This window comes from Eumetopias jubatus, unplaced genomic scaffold, assembly GCF_037043125.1.
Source record: "Eumetopias jubatus isolate StellerSeaLion01/CBP00866 unplaced genomic scaffold, mEumJub1_p1.0 scaffold_2, whole genome shotgun sequence".
Lineage (NCBI taxonomy): Eukaryota > Metazoa > Chordata > Mammalia > Carnivora > Otariidae > Eumetopias > Eumetopias jubatus.
This window is the reverse complement of record NW_028274808.1, coordinates 28374031-28400274: the sequence shown is the minus strand read 5'-3', so window position 1 is coordinate 28400274 and position 26244 is coordinate 28374031. Positions and strand designations below refer to the sequence as shown.

The following is a 26244-nucleotide window of genomic DNA, read 5'->3' as shown; positions in this document are numbered from 1 at the left end:
AAGGTTTTTATTTTTATTTGTGTATACGTATTTTTTAGGTTATTTTTTAAGTAGGCTCCATGCCCAACGTGAGGTTTGAATTCATGATCCTGAGATTGAGAGTTGCATGCTCTACCCACTGAGCCAGCCAGGCGCCCTGATTATTTATTATAATGACCAAGATTGACCCAACTCCCATAATCCCATACCTCAACCTACTTTCTGAGTTAACTGGCACCATTTCAAGCTCTTCTCCCCACTTTTATTAGCGACATCACTCCATCTGCTTTCACTCTGTGCCCCTGTGGTACCTCACCAGCCTTTCTAGAATGGCACTGGATCTTTCCTCAGAATGGAAAGTTACAGCAGTCACACACCCAAAGCCTTTTAGCTCCTTCTGGAAGTTCTTTTAACAAAAGCAAAATAAAAAGCAAAGTTTCAAAAACTTGATAACTAATCCAATCGTTGAAAATTATATCAAGGAAAATTTCTTATGTATCCTCCTGATACCTTATTTTGGGAAAAAACTGTCAATTTGAAATCAAAATTAATAACTGATGCTTTTACTGAATAATAGGCATTTTTTCTAAATACGAGATAAAAACAGGCTAAGGAGAATAAACTTAAAAAAAGTGGGCGCCTGGGTGGCTCAGTTGGTTAAGCGACTGCCTTTGGCTCAAGTCATGATCCTGGAGTCCTGGGATCGAGTCCCACATCGGGCTCCTGGCTTAGCGGGGAGCCTGCTTTGAACTCTGACCCTCTCCCCTCTCATGCTATTTCTTTCTCTCTCAAATAAATAAATAAATAAAATCTTTAAAAAAAAGGTAAAAATAATTTAAAAAATAAACTTAAAAAATATCTTATGGGGGCACCTGGGTGGCTCAGTGGGTTAAGCGTCTGACTCTTGATCTTACCTCAGGTCATGATCTCAGGGTCGTGAGTTCAAGCCCTGCGTTGGGCCCTGACTTAAAAAAAAAAAAACAAAAAAACTTACTCTGTCAAGTCAGTGGCAGTATGACTAAGTGTGTAATTAGCAATTGTCTGACACCATGGTCACCAGAACCAAATGGGCCCAGAAATCCTCTTGGACAGTAAGGGAGATTGTGGGGTCATTCACCACCCAGGATCGTGGTCCTTATCCTTGCCAATGAGAGCCCTAATCCGTCAGGACCAGCCAGGGAGGAGGAGCCACAATGTACCTGATAGAGAGGCTGAGGCTGGGGGGCCTTCTAGGGAATTAAAGGAAAAAAAAAACCCATACTGTGAATTGCATAAGGTTATAAAGTGGAGCTATAGTTGGTCAAAACGAATACAGTTTGCTTCATTAATATTGTATCAAAAAGCTAATATCCTAATTAAGTAGGTAACTGCCAGATGATTGGGAACTGGTAAATAAGCCCTCCCAACCCTTTTTTTGTCCTAATAGAATGTACAGAATTCATATAAGATGATAGTTTTGAATTGTTAACAAGGCATTGGTTTGTCTTCATTATAATGACCTAGATATTATAGTGAGCATTGGCGTAAAACTTCGTCAGAAGTAGTACATTAAGCCAGATGAGGAAATGGTTAGTAGAACAATTCTGCAGTTTTAAAGTGAGCAATAAACTGAGACGCTGATTTACAAATATCTTTGTAGTTGCCATAGCTGCTGGCCGAAAACTTGCCCATAGACTTTTTGAATGCAAAGAAGATTCCAAATTAGACTATGACAACATCCCCACGGTCGTCTTCAGCCACCCCCCGATTGGGACAGTGGGACTCACGGAAGGTAGGTGTTTAAAAACACAGGTGATTTATAGTTTCCATCTTATCCCTAACTGCAGGGGGAAGGTGCTGACTAAATCTCCCTTCACTCCCTAAATTCCACTCCTTTCTGGTTGGCCTTTTATCACAGTTCGTTTCCTCCCTAACTGCCAACACTTGGAGAGTAGAATTCCTTTTCCCCACACCACCCTGTGTGTCTCTTTGCCTTTTTTTAGCTTTTTTTATTTGAACTAATTTCAAATTTAAAGAAAAGTTGCAAAAATATAGTAATTCCCCTTATCTGCGGTTTCGCTTTCTGTGGTTTGTTACCCGTGGCCAACTGTGGTCTGGAAGGACATAATCCTCCTGACTTATTGTGAGAAGGTCGGGAGTAACTTAACGCTAGGTCACAGCACCTACATCACTCACCTCACCTCATCTCCTCACACAGGCATTTTATCACCTCACATCATCGTAAGAAGAAGGGTGAGTGCAGTAGGATAAGGCATTTTGAGAGGGACCACATTCATGGAACTTTTATTACAGTGTATTGTAATTGTTCTGTTTTTAATATCAGTTATTGTTGTTCATCTGCTGTGCCTAACTTATAAATTAAGCTTTATCATAGGTATGTATGTATAGGAAAAAATAGTGTACATGGGCTTTGGTATTATCCACAGTTTCAGGCATCCACTGGGGATCTTAGAATGTTTTCCCTGTGGATAATAGGAGACTACTATACTACAGAGGACTATGTATACCCATAACATTTTTGCTTTACCATAGTTTTCTCTACACCCACACGTAAATACACACACTTCAGTATCTATTTCCTAGGAACGAGTCCATTCCTTTACATAAGCTACGGTTTTCAAAAGACAACATTTAAATTGATAAAATATTGGGTGCAGGGATAGGCAAAAATAGGTAAAGGGGATAAAGAGGTACAGACCTCAAGTTATAAAATAAGTCATGGGAATGAAAAGCACAGCACAGCAAATATAGTTATTAATATTATAACTTTGTATACTGACCAATGGTGACTACACTTAATCATGGTGAGCATTTTGTAATGTTTATTATTGTCAAATCGGTATGTTGCACGCCTGAAACTAACATCATGTCAACTATACTTCAGTTTACAAAAAAGGTATTAAAATAAATTCATACAATATTATCCAAACTTTATTCAAATTTTGCTAATTCTCTCAAATAATGTCATTTTTTTCTTCTTTAGATTTTTTTTTTTAAGTAATCTCTATACCCAATGTGAGGCTCAAACAACCCCCAGATCAAGAGTCACATGCTCCACCGACTGAGCCAGCCAGGTGCCCCTCAAATAATGTCATTTTTAACACTTTTCCCCCCAAGGTCAGGATTCAGTCCAGGATAATGCATTGTATTTAGTTTTCATACCCCTTTGGTCTCCTTTAATCGAGAGACAAAATTCCGTAGCCTTTCCTTTGTCTTTCATGACATTAGCATTTATGTTACAGAATGTCCCTCATTGTAGTTTTGATATTTTCTCATGATTTGACTTAGGTTTATATTTCTGGCCATCTCTCTCTTTGATAGCTCAGTGGAATTGTTTAGGTTTTTGACAGATGCTTTTTTTGCCTGTGCATTATAGATGAGGCCATTTATAAATATGGAAAAGAAAATGTGAAGACCTATTCAACCACCTTTACCCCGATGTATCACGCGGTTACCAAAAGGAAAACAAAATGTGTGATGAAAATGGTTTGTGCCACCGCAGAGGAGAAGGTATGGGAAAAATGTAGTAAGCTAAAAAATGTTTTCAGACTTGCAGGGATGGGGGTATTTTGGTGGGATGGGGAGTGGGGAGACCCACGTAAAGAGTTAAGCCTTCTTTGTTTCAACTGGTGCAGTCCCACTTTTATCTGCCTACATATACTGGGGTTCTTTGTAATATTTCATTAAGAAAGAAGGTTCCAGGGGTGCCTGGGTGGTTCATTCGGTTAAGCGTCTGCCTTTGGCTCAGGTCATGATCCTGGGGTCCTGGGATCAAGCCCCACATCGGGCTCCCTGCTCAGCGGGGAGTCTGCTGCTCCCTCCCCCTCTGTTTCTCCCCACCCCATCCACTTGTGTTCTCTCTCTCACTTTGCTTTCTCTCTCAAATAAATAAAATCTTCTAAAAAAGAAAGAAAGAGGGGCACTTGGGTTGCTCAGATGATTAAGTGTCTGTCTTCGGCTGGGGTCATGATCTCCAGGTCCTGGGATCGAGCCCCACACTGGGCTTCCAGCTCAGCAGGGAGTCTGGTTCTCCCTCTCCCTCTGCCTCTCCCCCTGCTTGTGCTTTCTCTGTCTCTCCCTCTCAAATGAATAAATAAACAATCTTTTAAAAAAATAAGAAAGGAAGAAAGGTTTCATATGTTTGTGCTTTTAAAACATAGGAGGGAAAGGTTGAAAACCACAGAAAAGCTCACTGTCATTGACCCATAGGTTAGAATAGATAGGCCCCTCGGAAATACTGTTAAGTGTAAGAACTTAATGGAAGATAAGTTTAGATTTAACATAACCAATCTGAAGAAGAGAGCGCTTATTCAATAAAAAATTTTCTGAGATATCACTTATCTAGTTTTGGTTTAATATTTGGAGGACCTGCCTGGCTGTTTTCCAGAGTAGCTGCATGCTTTTCACGTGCCCCTCAGCACTGTATGAGGGTTCCAGTGCCCCTACCTCCTCGTCAACACTTATTACTGTCTTTTATTATAATTGTCCCGGTGGATGAGAAGTGGTATCTCATTGTGATTTAAATTTTGAACAGGTTTGAATTTACACAGGTTTTTAAAAAAATAATTTTTAAATAGGTTTATTTGGGTATTAGGCCAACTATGGGGCTTTTCTACAAATTGAATTAAATATTACAGTGGGACATAGCAATATGCTCTAGGAAAAACATGGCTCTGGGAAGGGACAGCAGCTTAGTTGAAGATTCAGGTATAGTTTCCAGTTTCTCTTGTCAAAAAAAGCATACTCTGTATCTGATTCAGTGACCCTGTAAACCAAAAGCCACAAGACATAGTCCCTGGATTATAGAAATCAACATCACTGAGGATTGACAGAAACAGAGAATCAGAGCAAAGAAAGTAAGTGGGTTGGCAGCAAAACAAAAGTTGCTGTTTTTTGGCCCTGAATGTTTCTGAATAGAATAAGATGTCCGGATATTGAATCAGTGAGGTCTCTACTTCTCTCTTATTAGTTATTTCTTCATGGCCTTTATCATTCATTTGATAAATATTATTTGACAGACTACCAAAGACTAAGAACTGGGATATGGAGAGGAATCCTATAAAGTTCCTGCCATCCCCCAAAACTTAGTAAATTTAGTTTAGATCACAATATCTAAAAATATGTATGGTTTGGGACTTTTTTGTTTTAAATTGAGATATACTTTTTTAATTGTAAAAAAAAAAAACATAAAATTTACCATCCTAATCATGGTAAGTATAGAGTTCAGTAGTATATTTTTTTTTTTTAAGATTTTTATTTATTTATTTGACAGAGAGTGAGAGAGCACAGCAGGGGGAGCACAGAGAGAGAGGGAGAAGCAGGCTTCCCGCAGAGCAGGGAGCCTGAAGCAGGGCTCGATCCCAGGACCCTGGGATCATGACCTGACCCAAAGGCAGAGGCCTAACAACTGAGCCACCCAGGTGCCAGGTGCCCCTCAGTAGTATATTCTTGCTCTTTTTTTTTTTTTAAAGATTTTATTTATTTATTTGACAGAGAGAGAGGGAACACAAGCAGGGGGAGTGGGAGAGGGAGAAGCAGGCCTCTTGCGGAGCAGGGAGCCTGATGTGGGGCTCGATCCCAGGACTCCAGGATCCTGACCTGAGCCGAAGGCAGACACTTAACTGACTGAGCCACCCAGGAGCCCCTCTTGCTCTATTTTGAACCAAAGTAATTTTGTGGTTAAATTTTATACTTTCTCACTCTGCGAAGAATATTTGCTGTAGGGTGCCTGGGTGGCTCATTCGGTTAAGCGTCTGCCTTTGGCTCAGGTCATGATCCCGGGGTCCTGGGATCGAGTCCCCACATCGGACTCCCTGCTCAGTGGGAAGCCTGCTTCTCCCTCTGCCTCTGCTCCCCCCACCCTTGCCTGTGTTCTCGCTCTCACTCTCCCGCTCTGTCAAATAAATAAATAAAATACTTTTAAAAAAAGATTTGCTGGAGGTTGAACATTAATACAGTTTTTAAATGACTGAGAAACAACTGGAAGATGCGATATGAAACAAATGTCTCTTAATGGTCCTTTGTGCGGTCATCCAGTGTGTATGGACTAAGGGCCTCCTGAGGGCCATCTTTTGCTTGGTCATATGGAGATAGCAGGAAGCAAATTTAGGCAGGTCCCCTCTGTGTAGAGATTAAAATCTGCAGGGAAGATGGGCTGTAATTTTCTTTCTTTTCTTTTTTTAATTTTTATTTATTAGAGTGAGAGAGAGAGCACAAGAGGGGGTAGGGTCAGAGGGAGAAGCAGACTCCCCGCTGAGCCGGGAGCCCAATGCGGGACTCGATCCTGGGACTCCAGGATCATGACCTGAGCCGAAGGCAATTGCTTAACCAACTGAGCCACCCAGGCGCCCTGGGCTGTAATTTTCTAGTCCGCAAATAAATAGAACATTGTAGTTGTAAGAGTCATGAAGGAGAGATACTGGTACCGAGCGATCACGTGATAGACAGTTTCACTTGGTTGGGAAGGCAAGTGTAGCTCTTGGAAGAATGAATGGGCTTTAACTCAAAAGGGGAGGAAAAATTGTCCAGACAGAGGGAACAGCTTGTGCAAAGGAGAGAGCCTGGTGAATACTCGGGACAAAGGAAAGCCAGAGGGGCCTGAGAGGGGAGAGCCTGAGCGGGGAGGGCTGTGTAGGGTGGGTTGGGGAGGGACATGGATGCAAGACTGTGTAGGACCTTGTAGGCTGTGTTCTGCCATGTCCAGATGAGAGACTCAAGTGTTTTTGAGGTTTTAAAATATCACGTATCTCGCATGACAAATAAAAAATGTATCCGTCTACCTAATAAAAACTTTTACTTTAAGAATTTTTCTCCCCCCCCCCAGGTGGTTGGGATCCATATGCAAGGAATCGGGTGTGATGAAATGCTGCAGGGTTTTGCTGTTGCAGTTAAAATGGGAGCAACAAAAGCTGACTTTGACAACACAGTTGCTATTCACCCTACCTCTTCAGAAGAACTGGTCACGCTTCGTTGAAAACCCAGAGACTTGTATGGTGGGCAGCTGGACCAGGAGACCCAAAAAGCACCAAATTACCATGTTTACTTACCACCGTTCCCATTTTATGTATTTCTTTATTGTAATCAGGAAATTCTGATAGTGGAAAATTTTCAGTGTGTAGTAGGACTTATTTATGTAATTAGAAAGTTGTTTTGTCATCCAGGGTTAATTTTCATTTGATTGCACCTCACAGTAATCAATATTTTAAAGTTTTGTTTTTTTTAATTTTTTATTGACAGCTCTGTGCTAACTGGTTTTTTGTTTTGTTCTGTTTTGTTTTTGTTTGAGCCTCCTCCCAGCTAAAAAACTATATGAAGTACGGTTAATTAAGGTGTTTGAATGAATATCGTTTGCTGATTTTTATAGATGAAGATGACAGCAGGTCTGCATATTGCAAAGCTGCTTCAGTGATGTGACCTTTCTCCAAAAGTGTGTGACATGAGAGACCGCCTTCCCTACTTTATTTCTTTTGCTTTAAATGATTAAAAATCATGTTCCTTTTATGAGTTGAAGTACATCAAACTTGGGAATGATTTACACGAGTGAGGGACATTTTGGCAGTGATTTCAGCTTTCAGAAGGAGAGGAATTCAAAGTCTTCCTCTGCTGAGAGTCCGTAGTTCAATGAATGATTTCAAGTTTTTTATGTGCTCTTGTCATTTTTTTTTCCCCTGAAAACTATTTCCAAAAATCTGAAAATAAAATCCTAGCCTGTCTTCTAACAAAATTTGTTATTAGGAATTTATAGCTAAGAGATCACTTTCTAAGAATATTTCACATTGGAGATTACATGCTAACAGTGAGCTACCTTAATTAAGTAGGCTTAAGGCCTTATGAGGGGGAAAAAAAGAGATTTTTATAGATTAAGATCAGAGGTATAAAAGAAGCATTTAGCAAAGTTAATGGTTGAGTTGGAAGAACAGTCTAGAAATCACTTAGGTTTTTAGTATTTTATTTCCATTAGCTTGCACCAACTAGGTAAATTAGTTAAATTTTTCCATGATTTTCATTAGTGACATAGTGCTACTGATCTCTTTCTTGAGGCTTTTACTGAATGTCTTTCTGGTTAGCCACGGCCAGGTTGCTGACTTAATGAGTAGGTCCAATGTCATCAGAAGAAAAATACCACATTAGTAACTAGGTTATATAACTGTTGCAGCAAGAAAATAGGGTCTAAAAACCCAAACATGGACTGACATAACTCCTCCTCCTCATCTCTTTGTCAACCACCTAAAAGGTAGTGAACCATGGTTCTGGGCTCTGCCGGCCTGGTTTTGTTTTACTCTGCATAGAGCCCAGACTTTGGGTGTGACTTTGTAAGGAACAGGGGAGATGCTTCTAATTAGATCCACTCTAACACCATGTGTTTTTTATCTTAGGTGTCCTTTGCCCTGCTTTTTTTTCTGGGTCCATAGTAAACCAACATGCAAGTAACCTTTTCCAAGTTGCGGTCTTCATTCTCACCAGTGCCCAAATGAGTCTAGCCTGTGAGGGTCTCTGGCAGTACAGCCTCTACCACACAAAGCACTGGGCCACGTAAAGGTATACAAGGCAGCACGTGGTATACTATCTGGCACATTGTAGGTCCCCTCAGAGTGGATGTTGAAGAAAGGACACAGTACAGTTGACCCTTGAACAGCATGGGTTTGAATTGTGTGGGTCCACTTATATGCAGATATTTTGCGGTACTATAAATGTATTTTCCTTCTGATTTTCTTTTTTTAGGATTATTTATTTATTTGAGAGAAAGAGCGAAGGAAGTGGGGGGGGAGAGTAGCAGAGGGAGAGGGAGAAGCCGATTTCCCGCTGAGCAAGGAGCCCGACATGGGCTTGATCCCAGGACCCTGGGATCATGATCTGAGCTGAAGGCAGATGCTTAACTGACTGAGCCACCCAGGCACCCCACCTTCTGATTTTCTTAATAACATTTTCTTTTTTCAAGCTTATTTTATTGTGTTGTTTTGTTTTGTTTTGTTTTTTAGTGAGCTCTGTGCCCAATGTGGGGCTTGAATTCATGACCCCAAGATCTAGAGTCACAGGGTCTCCTGCTCTACCGACTGAGCCAGTCAGGTCCCTCTCTAGCTTATTTTGTAATAATGCAGAATATAATACATGTAACACACAAAGTAACGTGTTAATTGACTGTTTATGTTATCGGTAAGGCTTCCACCCAACCATAGGCTATTAGCAGTTAAGTTTTTGGGGAGTCAAAAGTTATACAGGTGTTTTACTGCATGGGGGGGTTGGTGTCCCTAACCCCCACATTGTTCAAGGATCAACCATACTTGCTTTCAAGTGATCATGTAGTCTAGAATAAGAGAGAAAATTCTACACAAATAACTCACTCAAAGCAGTGTGTTTATCACAGGGTGACCATATGATTTATTGCCTAGAATGGGACACTGTTGGGAGTAAAAGGGGGCACTATTAATTAATTGGGACAATGGGCACTGATTTGTACTATTGCAGGAAAACAGGACAGTGCCACCCTAAGTAAGCATCATTGAAAGAAGTGGAAGTATGCGAGTTAAGAGACAGTGCCATTTTGCTGGGAAAACTGAAGGGCATGAGAAAGGAAGATTAGTGTGGAATTTGGGATTGTGGAGGAGGTCAGAACATGTGGAACGTACAGTGAGGCAGAATCGGGCAAAGTACATATGAGAAATGATCAGTTTGGACCATCAGAGAGGATGTTGGTTTTGTATAGAATGTTCTTCCCCACTTGTTTACCTGATGGTCTGGTTATGTGTTGCTGCATTACAAACTTCCTGAGAGCTTAGTTCCTTAAAATGGCAACTTTTTTTTTTTTTTTTTTAATGTATCACGGTTTTGTGGGTCAGGAATTGGAGCAAGACTCAGCTTGCAAGGATGCCTCTTCTTTTGGTGTTGACAAAGATCATTTTTTGGTATTCAAATGGTAGATGGGCTGGTCTAGAGACTCTGAAACCGTCATTCATATGTCTGGCACTTAGACAGGGATGACTGATTGGAAGCTGGCCTTAGCTGAGACTCTGAATCCCAGTGCCCCACATGTAGGTTTTCCAGCATAGCTGTCTTAGAGTTGATGGACTTACATGGAAGCTCAGGGCTCTCAGAGATTGTTACGAGATTCCCAGACAGATGCTAAAAGCCTTATGATCTAACCTCGGAAATTCTAGAACATCGCCTCTGCCACATGCTATTGGTCAAGCAAATCACTAAGGCCAGCCCAGATTTATGAGGAAGTGAATTGGACTTCACCTCTCAGTGGGAGGAGTGGTAAAGAGTATGCGTCCATCTTTTAATTACACACCTGTCAACCTGCTCAGTTTACAAGGCTTGCCTTAACCCATCTTTGTGAAGACTTCTTTAGTAGTTTTAGGTATTACGTTCCCATAACATCCTGTCTCATAGAAGGTCTATGGTCACATAGTAGGTCTACAGTACGTGTTCACCTGGTCATTTTACACTTAACATCAATCAGTTTTATATTCTCTGTATTGAGTTTCACAGTACTGTTCCTGGTATATCATGTAGCAGCTTCCGCTGCAAGAAGACAAAGCCTGTGTTGCTGTGTGATTTTTGATGTTAAAGTGAATAGAAAAGGCCAACATTTTATTTTTTATTTTTTTTTATGTGTATGTGCGTGAGTAAAGTGATAGAAGTTTATTAAGTGAAGATACAGAAAAAGCTCTCAAGAGTGAGAGGGGTCCCAACAGGGTTGCCCGAAAAGGCCAACATTTTAATCCTTTTTTGAAAAATTAGTAGGCAGGATGTTCAGGTTTTCAACAGATTTTTTCCCTTTCCATGAATCTGACCTCCTTGATGTAGATGAAGGGCTATTAGAGGTGGATACGGAAGGTGGTTGCCATTGTGCCTGACTCTGAGAAATACTCTTTTATTGCCATTGCCTTTGGTACAATATTTTAGCATTTTGATTCTTAAGATCAGAGTCAGGGGCACCTGGGTGGCTCAGTTGGTTAAGCAACTGCCTTTGGCTTGGGTCATGATCCTGGAGTCCCGGGATCGAGTCCTGCATCGGGCTCCCTGCTCAGTGGGGAGTCTGCTTCTCCCTCTGACCTCCCCCCCATGCTCTCTCTCTCTCATTCTCTCTCCCAAATAAAGATCAGAGTCAGTGTTTCAAAGGTAAGTGATTATATCCAGTCATTTCTGTATTCTGTGTAGTATGTTTTAAGGGCTATTTAATGTGTTGGGGCAGTGTCAAAAGGTAAAGTGTTGGTTGCTAGGGCTGGGTTATATCTAGACTTTATATTTTTTTAAAGATTTTATTTATTGGGGTGCCTGGGTGGCTCAGTCAAGTGTCTATCTTCATCTTAGGTCAGGATCCCAGAGTCCTGGGATCGAGCCCCACATCGGGCTCCCTGCTCAGCGGGGAGCCTGCTTTTCCCTCTCCCCTTGCCCATACCCCTGCTCCTGCTCTCTCTCACTCTCTCTTGTGGGTGCACTCTCTCTCTAATAAATAAATAAAAATCTAAAAAAAAAAGATTGTGAAAGGAAATGCCATCAAAGTGGGTTTGGAAGATTAAAGTGGAAATAGGAAAAAAAATGGAGAGTAAGGTGGGAGATCAGAAGTGGGGCTGAGACTGTGAGGTAACAAAGGGCCTGGATTGGGGTGGTGGCAGTGGGAAGGGGAAAGGACACTTACAAGAAAATTTGCAACAGAAGAATCAACAGGAATCATGAACTGATTGAATTTAGGGTTTGAGAGATTGGGAGGAGTCAAAACTAGGCCTGAAGTTTACAGCATGAGGGGCTGGGAGAAATATACCATTAATGATCATAAAATCTCAACAGGTGGAGAAAGTTGTTTAAAGGGGACAGATGCTATGTTTTGGAGAAGTTGAATTTGTGGTCCCAGTATTTATCTGGATATGAAAAACATGGGAGTTGAGAAAAGTCGGGACTAGGGAGACACATTTGTGAATTACATACCTGGAGGTCATAGTTAAAGCCACCAGTGTGTATGTATAAACCTTAAGGCAAGAAGGTGTGTTAAGAAAGAGGAGGCTAGAGTGTCAATAACGCCCACGCTGAAGGGGATAAGGAGCCAAGACCTCAGAGGAAAGAGATGGAGCAGGAGTAAAGACACGAGGAAAGAGCTCAAAGGGAGAAGGGAATGGTACACAGAAGTCCACTGAGCCTAAGACTTAAGAAAACTACAGAAATTGACAGGAGTGTCAATGTTCTTCAGCCAAGGACCAAAGGAACCCTTGTTGAACAGGTTGGGTTTGTTACTTACTTGTTGCAGTAATGTTAACATATGGGGATATAGGGTGACATAGTAAGAGTTCTTTTTTTTTTTTAAGATTTTATTTATTTGAGAGTGGGAGAGCACACGAGCAAGAGAGCATGAGCAGGGTAAGGGGCAGAGGGACAAGCAGACTCCCCGCTGAGCTGGGAGTCCGATGCGGGGTTCAATCCCAGGACCCTGGGATCATGACCTGAGCCGAAGTCAGATGCTTAACCAACTGAGCCACCCAGGCGCCCTAGTAAGAGTTCTTTCTAACAAAGAACCCATTATAAGATATGGACTTTCACTGGGTAATTTTGGGGAAGGTATAAGGAAGCAGAGGTTGATTCTAGATTGGTATTATCAGAAAGCAGGAGGCAGCCTTCTGATTTTATATTACAATAAATGTTTGTGGGGAGGCAGCTCCACACACACACCAATTACTAGTAATTGGCAAAGAATAGCAGTAATTCATTCAGCAAGTGGGGGATGTGTGGTATTCTGTGCCACGTAGTGATCTTGACTAAAGTGAGTATGAAACTTTATGTCCAACAGGAGAAAGATGATTTAGATTCATTCTCAGACTTCACAGGCTGTTCGTTTCTTTCTTAGGAGGTTATTGGTGACTTTGAGATTCCAAGTTAAGTAGAGATGTAGAATGAAAATAACAAAATAAAAACGGCTAAAAGGAGATTCATTCCTGGGCACCTCGGTGGCTCAGTTGGTTAAGCAACTGCCTTCGGCTCAGGTCATGATTCTGGAGTCCCGGGATCGAGTCCTACATGGGGCTCCCTGCTCAGCAGGGAGTCTGCTTCTCCCTCTGACCCTCTTCCCTCTTGTGCTCTCTATCATTCTCTCTCTCTCAAATAAATAAATAAAATCTTAAAAAAAAAAACCCATAAAAGGAGATTCATTCCGTAGTGAGGAAGAAGCAGCAGAGAAACTTTACCTGAGGGGATGGTGCCAGTAAGTAAAGGGAAATGGGAGATTGATGATGCTGGCACAAGAGGTGATAATTGAAGAAATAGGTTCTTTCAGAGCAAACAATGAACATTGTTTAATGCTTTTAATAATGTCTTTGTTTTTCATTTTGCGTGGGCAAAAACATGTTTGCTTCAAGATTAGGGATAATGATGTGTTAATCCCCATCAGTGCCAAGCCAGTCTCCAAAATAGATCCATAATGCCTCAGATAAGCAACCCCAAACTTGAACACTGACCCCAACCTACCTTTCCACCCTTATCACCCTTCTCAGACTCCACATTCCAGCTAGACTGGAAGGACAACTCTTCCATTCCAACCAACACCCTCCATCCAGCCCCATCTCCTCTCCCTGCCTCTTCTAGCTCTGCCTGCGGCATCCCGCACATCCTATGAATTTGACCTCCCTTTCGTAGAGCAGCACTCCTCTCCCCAGTCAAAGCAAGTTCTCCGCCCTCGTCCCACAGTATTTGGTTATATCTCCGAGGACACTTGGCAGAGTCTGACTTGCACTCTGGATCTTTGTTCAATTCTTGAAGACAGGAAGCAGGTATTATCCACTCTAGAATTTTATTCTTCCTCACACTCAGACATAATGATGTTTACTTGTTAAAGTACAGTGGGGACAAGTGAGTCAGATTATCCCAAACATTAAACTACTTCTTGTTTATAAAGTTAATACTTTTTGACAGGTCTACATGTCTGTCTGTATCTATTGATCTATCTAGAGATAATTCCAATATAATGTCATTCAGTACAATACGTATAATATGTATGTGTATATATAGAGATATACCTACATAGATACAGATAGACATAGGTAGACATCTCTGTATATATATCCTATAAATTAACGAGACACAATTCATTTAAAATTGGCAAACGATGGGCTGGCTCAGTCAATAGAACATGTGACTCTTGATCTTGGCGTAGTGAGTTAGAGCCCGTTGGGAGTAGAGTTTACTTAAAAATCTTTTAAAAATTTAAAAAGGAAATGATGAGGGGTGTCTGGGTGGCTCAGTCAGTTGAGTGTCTGCCTTTGGCTCAGGTCATGATCCCAAGGTTCTGGGATTGAGTCCTGCATTGGGCTCCCTGCTCTGCCAGGAGCCTGCTTCTTCCTCTCCCTGTGCCTGCTGCTCCCCCTGCTTGTGCTTGCTCGCTCTCTCAAATAAATCTTAAAAAAATAATAAAAATAAAAGGAAATGATCAGACCATTCACATAAATGAAAACTTAATGACCAGCATGAGAAAACATTGAACTTCACTAGCAATTAGACAAATAAGAATGGATACAAAGAGATACCCATTAGATTTAGAATATATAGATATTTGATGATCTATTCTTCTACATACTCGGGGTAGACCCATGATGGCTATTACCCCTCTTCTCCTCCTTTCTGTTTGCGAGGCCTCAATTTTGTTCTGATTTCATTCCATGTGCTCAAAGAAGCCTCCCATCTTCCCACCCACGGAAAGGTGAGCCATGGTTGACTGAGGTTATCACAGCGGTTTCTTTCCCTTTAACAGTGATTGATTGGTTTAGGCGATGGCATGTGGCTTTATCTTGGCCAATAGCTACCTAGGAGGAAGTCTGTGTGTGTAGGGGTGGGGGATCAGAGCTCTGATAGAGGTTTTCTTTATCCATTAAAAGTGATGCAGAGGACAAGCAACAACATCAAGAATAGACAAATGGGGATACATCAAACTTCAAAACTTCTGTGTATCAAAGGAAACGAGAGTGGAAAGGCAACCTACAGAATGGGAGAAGCTAATTGCAAATCATATATCTGAGTAGGAGCAAATGTCCAGAATATATAAGAAACTTCTAAAACTAATAACAACAAAAACCAACCTGATTTTAAAATGGGCAAAGGACTTGAACCGACATTTCTCCAAAGAAGATACACAAATGGCCAATAAGCACATGAAAGGATACTCAGCATCATGAATCAAATCAAAACCACAATAAGGTATCACCTCATGCCTATCAGGATGACTACTATCAAAAGAACAGAAAACGTGTTGGTGACAATATGGAGAAATGGAACCCTTGTGCACTCTTGGTAGGAATGTGGCATGCTGCAGCCACTGTGGAAAACAGCATGGTGGTTCCTCAAAAAATGAAACAATTATATGATCCATCAATTCCACTTCTCAGTATATATCCAAAATAATTGAATGTAGAACTCAGATACTTGTACACCAATGTTCGTAGCAGCATTATTCACAATAGCCAAAAGGAGGAAGCAACCTAAGTGTCCGTCAGTAGGTGAATATAAAAAGAAAATGTGGATCTCCATGGAGTGGAATATTATGCAGCCTTAAAAAAGAAGGGATTCCTGTCACATGCTGTAACAAGGATGAGTCTTGACGTGATGCTAAGCCAGTCACAAAAGGACAAATACTGTATGATTCCATTCATATGAAATATCTAAAGTCAAAATCCTAGAAACAGAAACTAGGACAGTGTTTACCAAGAACAGGAAGGGAAAATTAGTGTTTAGTGGGCATAGAGTTTTGGTATTGAGAGATAAAAAAGTGGTAGAGACCTGTTGCCCAACAACATACGCTTATAACAATAATATACCTAACACTTATGAAATGTGAAATTAAAAATGGTTAAGATGGTAAATCTTATGGTTTTTGTTACAAAAAAAGTGATGAAGGAGAGTTTCCACAACTCAACAATAAAAAACAATGGTGAAGTAGGTGAAGTGGTATCTCATTATAGAGTTCTATACTTACAATGGAATTTTATTCTCCCTCAAAAAGGAAATGTTCTGACACATACTGCCACATGGATGAACCTTGAAGACATTATGTTGAGTAAAATAAGTCCACAAAAAGGCAAAAATTGTATGACTCTACCTACATGAGGTGCCTAGAATAGGCAAACTCATAGACACAAAGTAGAATAGAGATTGTCAGTGGCTAAGGGGTGGAGGCATGGGGAGTTAATGTTTAGTGGGTACTACTTGGGATGATGAAAAAGTTCTGGAAGTGGTTAGTGGTGATGGTTGCATAGCATTGTGAATGTCCATCATTTCGTGCCACAATGAATTACAGACTTAAAGATGGTTACAGTGGTACATTTTATGTTATTTATATTTTACCACAATTAAAAAAAATTTTTAAGTGATTTCCAGTGAGGAAATGCCCTCTTATCTTGTCTGCCCCTAACAGCTGGAACTGCGGCAGCCATTTTGTGGCTGAGGGCAAATCATGCTGAGATTAGTAGACTAGAAGATGGGTTTGTGATGATGCCATTCTGTTGAATTTATGAGACCTAGAAATACCATCTCTGCATTTGTTCTGTGAGGGAAAAAAAAGAAAGAAACTACTTATTATTTAAACTGTATTTACCCAGGACTATTCTTTTTGTTAGGCCAGGGAAATCTTCAGGCATAGTGCCTCACTGGAACATGTCTTTGAAGGGTGAGTGGGGTTAGGCTAGAGACCAGAGAAAGGGAAGTTGAGTTAAAGGAACAATTGGACAGGTTTAATGTTCTCAAAATATTTGCTATGTTCCTTCTATAAGCCAGGCCCCAAAGCAGATAGAAGCTTTGTGTCAGGAAAGAAGAGACCTTGTACTCAAAGCCAGAATCTCCAGCTGAGGGGTGGGAAGAAAGGGGAAGGAGGCACAAGGTGCTTTGAAGCTAACAGGTTCTGTGCCTTTGGCCTTTGGTCTCTGGCTCTGTGTCAGGCCATCTGCTGCGAAGGAGCGGCATCTAATATAGGGCAAAGGCCCTACTGTGTTAAGGTAAAGGAGGGGCAGGAAGGGAAAGAGCTTAAAATTTACTCAATTTTAAATTGTGGGGTTTTTTTTAAGATTTTATTTATTTATTTGAGGGTGGGAGAGAGCACAAGTGGGGTGAGGGTCAGAGGGAGAAGCCAACTCCCCACTGAGCAGGGAGCCCTATGCGGGACTCGATGCTGGGACTCCAGGATCATGACCTGAGACGAAGGCAGATGCTTAATGACTGAGCCATCCAGTCGTCCTCAATTTTAAACTGTTATTTTAAAAGTGCACACATCCTCTTTGTTGTCCTCAGACAAACCTGGGGTTTTCTTCCTAAATGTAGCCCTATCCATTCACCAAATTGCTTTTTATGGAGAGGGAAAGCTGACAAGTGAGCAAGTGCAGTGAGAACTGTGTTGGCGATGCACCCAGGAGCTATGGAGCAAACCAGGGGCATGAGCAACCCACACTGAGGGGTCCAAGGAGGCTTTGGACTTGAGCACTTTCCTTTTCTCTCTGCATCATAAATTTCTTTTTCTTTATTGGATCAGAACCATTAACATACACAATTCTGTAAGCTCCCATTGAACCCAAATCTTTCCTTGACCTTGTATCCTCTCTTCCTTCATTATTTTGCATCTATTTCTAGCAAAACCCTTAAAAGAATTGTCTAGATATTCTGTCTACTACCTCAATTCTCAGGCATTCATCCCCAACATATTAGGCCCTAGTGAAGGTCGTTAATGACTACATGATAAAATGGTTCATTCTCCTAATGGTTAATTCTCAAGCTTTATCTTGCATGACCTCCCACCAGTATTTATCATTTGCTCAACCTTTTCTTTTCTTTTCTTTCTAAAGATTTTATTTTATTTTATTGACAGAGAGAGAGAGACAGTGAGAGAGGGAACGCAAGCAGGGGGAGTGGGAGAGGGAGAAGCAGGCTTCTAGCGGAGCAGGGAGCCCGATGCGGGACTCGATCCCAGGACCCTGAGATCATGACCTGAGCCGAAGGCAGACGCCCAATGACTGAGCCACCCAGGCGCCCCTCAACCTTTTCTTTCTTCAAATATCTTCACCTGCCTTCTGGGATGCCTCCCCCCCACCACCACTTGGTCCTTTTTCTTCTTCATTGACACCTTCTTCTCAGTGCCCTCCGTGGTCTTCCTTAAAGGGTCCTAAAGCTCATTCCTTGGCCTTCTTTTCTTCTCTATCTGCATTTGCTTGGTAGATGAACTGATCCAGTTCTGTGGCTTTAAATACTATCTCTAAGTTGACCACCAGCCAACTGCCTACCCAATAACTCCACCTAGAAATCTGATAGGCACTGTGAGCTTAATGTTGCCAAACAGAACAATATCCTCCTCCAAAGTTGCTTCTTTCCCAGCACAGCCTGTCTCATTAAATGGATCACCATTCACTGTTCCTCAAAGCCAAGATTGGTCGTCATCCTTGACTTCATTCTTTATTTTATTTTTTATTGACTTCACTTTTTAAGTGAAAGTCCTTATAATGGCTTGCAAGGCTTTATAAGATTTGCTCTGTGCCGCACTGGCCTCTTCTCAGTTCTTCAAAAAAAGAATCAGTTCCCTCTACCTAAATAAGGCTCTCCCCACCCCCGCCCTCAGCTCTCTGTTCGGTTCTCACTTTATCAGAGGTACCTTCTCTGATCCTGTCACTCCCTGTCCTCTGGCCCTACTATATTCTTCATATTACTATCCAAAATTATGTCATGTTTTTCATATATATGAATATATAAAGTAACATATAAATATTAACTTATATATTTATATATACACATTTTATATGTCTACATATAGATACAGGTATTAGATATATCTGTGTGTGTCTATCTTCCCCACTAAAATAGATCCACTAGGATAGTAACTTTGTATTGTTCGTCTGTGTGTCCAAACAGCCCAAGGGTAGAACCTAGATCATAGCATTTGTTGAGTGAGGAGAACATGGCATGGGGTGATGGGCACTGCATTAAAGGGATTGGAGATGACACTGGAAAGCAGGCCAGGTTGGGATGTAGGCCCTTCAGAGGAGACAGGATTCTATAATAGAGATATATGTTTGGGCAAAGTATGATTTTTGTGTAAGAAAGATACCTGGAGAGAGTAGTGGCTCAACACCCAGCCTTGTGGGTGGGTTTCAAGGAGACTAGCCTGAATCTCAGATGAAAAGGAAGGGACTGGATGAAAAGGGGCTGTAAGGGATCTGTGGATAGGACTTTTGGGTAGGGCTGAGCCCCCTGGTAGGTAGGAAGCTCCTTCCCAAAGGCAGAGGTAGAAGGGGTTAATCAGGACTCGAGGTCAGTACCTTAACTCCAAAGGGATTAGATCCAACAGATTGCTCCAGAAGAAGGAGTGAATTCAAAGGATGAGAATGAGTCCAGGAGTCTGCCTTGTCAAAAGCAAGGCATTGGATAGATCTGATGGATGCACTATCTGTATATGTTTTTATCAGAAAGACAGTGAGGACACTGTCAGGTAAGGGGTTATTGGCATAGCTGACTTGCATATTAAGAGGCCCTAGGTGAGAAAAGGATGGTGTTGAAAGTAGAGAGAGACTAACTATAGAAGTTGTGTTAGGAGACCAGTTGACCACTTAGGAGGAGTCCTGATGAAGTCAGTAGGACACAGGTTGGTACTTAGCTTTAAAGGAGCAAAAGCTAAAAAGTGTCAGTGCACTCACACTTTATCAGGCTGGGATGAACTCAATGGCTATCAACCACGAAGTTTATTTCTCAGTCATGCTACATGGTTATTGTTGATGGGCCACACCTATGCTTCCTATCTTCTTCACTCCAGGATCAGGTTGACAAAGTGCCCCAATCTAAAATATGGCAGAGGGAAAAGCAAGACAGAGCTTTTTTAAAAGATAGCTCTGCAGTGAAATCTCCTTGCATGTCACATATGTCATTCTGTTCACATTCCATTAGCCAAAGCAAGTCACATGCCACTCCTATGTTCAACAGGGTGGGCAGTATAATCTTCATTCAGGAAGAGGAGGTGAATAACTATGAACAATTATACAATCTACCACAGGTGCCATTGGATTTGGCAATTGGGAAAGTATTGGTGATCTTTGAAAAGAGTTTAACTGGAGAGTTGGGTAATAATAGTAATAATAATAATAAATAATAATGGCTCTAATTTACTGATTACTTGCAATAGTTTACATACTGTAGTGAGTGCTTTATATTTATTATCTCACTTTAATCCTTGTTAGGGGCTCCTCCTCAATTTTGTATGTTGAAATGTAACCCCCAATGGGATGGTATTAGGAGGTGGAGGTTTGGGGAGGTAATTAGGTTAAGAAGGTGGAGCACTTAGGATGGGACTAGTGCTTTAAAGAAAGAGACAGAAGGGGCGCCTGGGTGGCTCAGCCCAGAGCTTCTGTCAAGACCATATGAGAGAGTGCACATATTCATTTTAACAGAAGTACAACCATAAGGGGCCCCTGGGTGACTCGGACATTAAGCGTCTGTCTTTTGCTCAGGTCATGATCCCAGGATCCTGGGATCAAGCCCTGCATCGGGCTCCCTGCTTGGTGGGGAGTCTGCTTCTCCCTCTGCCTGCTGTGCTCTCTCTGTAAATAAATAAAATCTTTAAAAAAAAAATTTAAAGAAAGAGACAGAAGGGAGCTTGCTTGCTTGCTTCTTGTCTCTCTCACCCTCTCACCCCCCGCTCTCTGCTCTCTGCCATGTGAGGACATAGCAAGAAGACAGGCATCAACAAACGAGGAAGCAGGCTCTCACCAGATACCAAATCTGCTGGTACCTTGATCTTGGACTTTCCAGCCTCCAGAACTTTGAGAAATAAATATTTGTTCCTTAAGCCAAGTCACTCAGTCTATGGTAATTTGTTATAGTGGCCCAAACTGACTAAGACAATCCTTTCCATTACAAATGAGGATTAGAGAGATCAAGTCCTGGCTCAAGGTCATAGGACTAGTAAGTGGTGGAGCAGAAATTCAGGCCAGTTCTTTTTTTTTTTTTTTAAAGATTTTATTTATTTGACAGAGAGAGACACATCGAGAGAAGGAACACAAGCAGGGGAAGTGGGAGAGGGAGAAGCAGGCTTCCCGCCTAGTAGGGAGCCCGATGTGGGGCTCGATGTGGGGTTCGATGTGGGGCTCGATCCCAGGACCCTGGGATCATGACCTGAGCCGAAGGCAGACGCGTAACGACTGAGCCACACAGGCGCCCCGACTCAGGCCAGTTCTATCTGGCTCCAAGGCTAGTATTTGAACCCCAGCAGAGTAAAAGTTACTAGATGGAGGCAATAGCAAAAGTTTTCTTTTTGGAGAAAGTTTGTGAGAGCAAGGATTGTAGGGTAGCAGAATATGCCACCACAAAATATGCCACTTTGGCATAAAGATTATTTTGAACTGGAGATAATTGAGAAGCAGATATAAGAAAGCTTTCTACCCCCCCCTCTATTTGCCTAAAAGTAGGACATAAATTATAAAGGTGTTCTCCCTACTCTCTCTACCAGGAAGGACAAATTTAGTTATTGGAGACTTTATCTATCTATCTTTCTTAAAGATTTTATTTTTAAGTAATCTCTATACCCCATGTGGGGCTCAAACCCTATAACCCCAAGATCAAGGGACACATGCTCTACCGACTGAGCCAGCCAGGCACCCCTTGTTTTTTTTGTTTTTTTGTTTTTGTTAGAATGCTAAATAATGGGGCACCTGCCTGGTTCAGTTCATGGAGCTTGGGACTCTTGATCTCTGGGTTGTGAGTTCAAGGCCCACGTTGGATGTAGCAACTACTTAAAAGTAAAATCTTAAAAAAAAAAAGCTAAATAAGCTCAAGTTCTACCCACCCCTTTGAATTACTCATCTCCAGGTACTCCCCTGTTTTTGTGTGATGCTCACTAATAAACTTCTGTTTTTCTTTTGTTAACCTCTCTTTTGTTAGTCTAATTACAGGGCCCCTGCCAGAGAACTTAGATGGGTAGAGGGGGAAAAAAAAGACTTTTCCTTCTTTATGGGATTAATGCTTAGAAGGAAGCAGGGTCCTGGAAAGATATTTACAGGATTGGGTAGGCTACCCAAGAAGGCTGGGGAAAGGCTCTAAGGGAGCGGAGACCGTCAATGCTAGGGAAATTCAGGACAGGTGATGAGCAAAATACTTTAACTCTTGATTTGTGTGGATGTAAGCTAATTTGCTTTTTTAAGCTAATTTGCTAATTTGGCTATTTTGATAATTTAGGTTATCTATTTCATTTGTTGAGATAGATGAACAGGTGAGGGGAGTTGAAAGGCAGTTATTATTCCTAAAAAAAAAAAAGGCAGTTATTTGATGGCAGAATGAAGTAAATTAATTTGCCTTACTGTAGTTTTCTTCTTCCAAGCAATTACATAGTATAAAAAAATAAAATGTAAAATTAAACTACTACATAAAAAAGAATGAAGTTCTGATACATGCTACAACATTGATGTGCCTTGAAAACATTGTATCAAGGGGCGCCTAGATGGCTCAGTTGGTGGAGCATCCAGCTCTTGATTTCAGCTCAGGTCATGATCTCAGGGGCTCAGTGGGGAGTCTGCTTATCTCCCTCTCCCTCTGCCCCCCCCCCAATGTGTACTCTCTCCCTCTCTCAAATAAATAAATAAATAAATAAATCTTAAAAAAAAGAAAACATCTTATCAAGTGAAATAGCCAGACACTAAAAGACAAATATTGTAGGGGCACCTGGGTGGCTCAGTCATTAAGCGTCTGCCTTTAGCTCAGGTCATGATCCCAGGGTCCTGGGATCGAGCCCCGCATCGGGCTCCCCACTCGGCGGGAAGCCTGCTTCTCCCTCTCCCACTCCCCCTGCTTGTGTTCCCTCTCTCACTGTGTCTCTCTCTGTCGAATAAATAATTAAAAAAAAAAAGACAAATATTGTATTATTCTACTTAAATAAAATATCTAGAATTAGGGCAAATTCATAGAGATAGAAAGTAGATTAGAAATTACCGAGCTGGGGAGACGAGGATACGGGGAGTTATTGCTTAATGAGTACAGAGTTTCTGTTTGGAGTGATTAAAATTTTTGGAAATAGTGATGATGGTTGTACTATATATTGTGAGTGTAATTAATGCTACCAAGTTGTATGCTTTAAAATGGTTGAAATGGCAAGTTTTATGTTATATACCACAAATAAAATCATAAAAAATTTTAATCCAATATATTGGAATCTTGTGGTTATATTGAATTGGGGTAGGACGGTTTGGGTAGGTCAGGACAGAAGAGTGTTTTATAAAATATACAAATTATATTTCCCTGAAGAAGTCACCATACTTTCCACCAAAGAGTATGCAGGGTGTTATAATCACTCATGAGATAAGACGTACATTGCTACTGTATTAGTGGCTTGGATGATTCTTCATATACTTTGACACTAGCTATACCTTTCTGATCTGGAAGTACTAAGGTTGCCAATATGTAGGTGATTTGAATTATTATAAAGATTTATTTAAGCATCCACTGTGGAGACTTCAAGTATATTACACAAATAGCCGTGTCTCTATAAATAGTTGTGTCCTTCACCTCATTATGGGATACTTTTTTTTTTTTAAGATTTTATTTATTTATCAGAGAGAGAGAGAGCACTAGCAGGGGGAGCTGCAGGTGGAGGGAGAAGCAGGATCCCCGCTGAGCAGGGAGCCCAACGCGGGACTCAATCCTAGGACCCTGGGATCATGACCTGAGCCGAAGGCAGACACTTAACCAACTGAGCCACCCAGGTGTCCCTATGGGATACTATTCCTATGTCTTCACGAAGCCCGGGCTTGAGGCTGCCTCAGAAGCAATCCAGATGAGATGGTGTCTACATTGTGTAATAAGGATGAGAAGGTAGAATAAAAATCAATATATTTATCCCCAAATCTTGAATTCTCTGAACTCAAGCTAATTTGGGTTAATGCTGTTTGGAAACGGTTAAGCTGGTCATTGTCATAGTCAATATTACCAGGAAGCAAACAGAATCCTTTTTTAGTTCATTTGTAGTATGGTGTCCATGTGTAAGTACTTCCAACACAAAAATGGCCTCTAATTATGGGTCATATTGGGAGCTGATTTTTGTCTTCACTTGAGGAGTACTATCAGAGTACAGTATATCAAAGAAAAGTGCCTTGAATGAATGCAGTCACTGTTTTCCGTGTTATGACCTAGTCACAGGCAACAGGCAGTACAAACAGTGGTAATACCACTGGTTGACCAGATTCAACATTTATACATATTAATCATTTGCTAGGATGTGTATGGGAGGGTTTCAACTTGGGCAATGATAATAACAGGTAATATATGGGTAAAGAAGGGGCAATGAGATTTGAGGGTTTGGCCTGTAAATAACATATTCTAATATTGGTATTAGAAAGCTTACCTGTCCAGGGTCTGTCCCAGGTGGGTGAAATGAGAGAAGACATTGAAATAAAGTAATAGTTGTGGGCATTTTGTTAAAGTAATTAAACAAGGAGGCTGTTAGACTAAGGAGCTCTAATGCCTTGGTAACCTACATAAGCAAACTGAAACCTAAGCCAGAGTCAATGACCTTGAATCTGAGAAAATGAAACTTAATAACTACTAATCACAAACTAAGTAGGCTTTCCCAAATAGAGTAACTGCTTATTCAAATATTTCTTTTGATTTGCTTCTGAACACTCCTAACCATTTTCTGTTTGGGGCTGTCTGACTTGAATCAATGTTTGCTCAAATAAAGTCTTCAAAATTTTAATGTACTTCAGGGCGCCTGGGTGGCTCAGTCGGTTAAGCCACTGCCTTCGGCTCAGGTCATGATCCTGGAGTCCCGGGATCGAGTCCCGCGTCGGGCTCCCCGCTCAGCGGGGAGTCTGCCTCTCCCTCTGACCTTCTTCCCTCTCATGCTCTCTCTCTACCATTCTCTCTCTATCTCTCAATAAATAAATAAAAATCTTAAAAAAAAATTTTAATGTACTTCAGTTTATCTTTTAACAGTTCACTGAGTGCTTTCCACGTGGTAAACCTAGTTCTGTAAAAGCATGATTCTCTAATTGTTAAACTCATAATTCTCAAGTGACTAGAAAGTGAGTAGGTGTCAAAGTCTTATTTAACACAAGTGGAAATAAACGAAGGCCACTCCATTGAGAAAGACTACAGAGTGTACTATATAGCAAGGGAGTCAGCCATTATCACTTATGTTTGGTAGAGATTCAAAGGCAGTTAGGGAGAGGGGAAACTTTATAATGAAAAAAAGGGGGATGCTTCTGGTAGGCTCTTGTTTTTTTCGATTTATTTATTTCTTTGAGAGACAGCAAGAGAGAGAACGTGCACACACAGGGGAGGGCAGAGGGAGAGGGAGAGAGTCTCAAGCAGACTCCCTGCTGATGGTGGAGCCTGACGTGGGGCTCCATCTCACAATCTCATGACCCTGAGATCATGACCTGAGCTGAAATCAAGAGTGGGACGTTTAACCAGTTGAGCCAGCCACGCGCCCCATGGTTCTGATTAAAGGTTGTTGGTAGGGGAAGCTGGAGGTGGAACCATTAGAAGTGCGGCCATCATTGTGACTGGTTTGGGGAGCATATATATTTGGTTTTCTCTAGTTTGTCCTGATACGCATGAACACCCATGTGTGAGTGTATATGTGTGTTGGGTGGGGGAAGTTGGCAGCCTTTGAGCAAATCTTGACCATCTTGAGCTAATTGCTGCAGAGACTGGTTTCTTAGGTGGGTCAGAGTTTTATTATTACATATGGTCTAGCCATTGTCCTATTTGTATATTAAATCTCTCACTCATTAATGAAGAGCCAGCAGAACGATGGAACTGGTTCCAAGAGGATATGAGAAACTAGGCTTTATATAATAATTGGGGAAAGGAACGATGAAATACAAATTAATAAACTGATAAAAAACTGGCTCATGTTTCTCAGGAGAAGGTAATTTTAACTTTAGGGATAATTTTTTTCACTTGCTGCTGGCTCCTTCTCTCCATTACACATCATTTTTTTTTTTTTTTTACCAAACTCTGAGTTTACTGGGTTGTAATATTCCAGCAAAGTTGCATTTCCTGAGGGTGTCAGATGAACAAGTGAGTTTATTAGAAAATCCTCTAGAAAAAAAAAAGAGAAAGAAAATCCTCTAGAATGAAACTAATTTCAAAGAGCCACACCTCAACCAGCTTTTGGCTTTATTTCCAAGTTTTGGATAAAAATTTATGTATTATTTCATTCAGTCTTCACATCAGTCCAATGCAAGTACCATGTTTTGGTAGTACAATTATTATTCCCATTTCTCAGATGCGAAAACTGAGGCACAGGTTAAATAAATTGACTAACCA

General features: G+C 41.2%; 1 protein-coding gene across 1 annotated transcript in view; it reads left to right on the top strand.

Moving 5' to 3' along the window:
- GSR (glutathione-disulfide reductase) overlaps positions 1-7618 on the top strand; it is a 41231-nt gene extending 33613 nt beyond the window's left edge. Inside the window, exons 11-13 of the mRNA XM_028087585.2 lie at positions 1619-1750; positions 3356-3489; positions 6803-7618. Of these exons, the coding sequence (XP_027943386.1) occupies positions 1619-1750; positions 3356-3489; positions 6803-6952 (416 nt within the window). The 3' untranslated portion in view covers positions 6953-7618. The remainder of the gene's footprint in view (positions 1-1618; positions 1751-3355; positions 3490-6802) is intronic.
- Positions 7619-26244: the final 18626 nt, after the last annotated feature.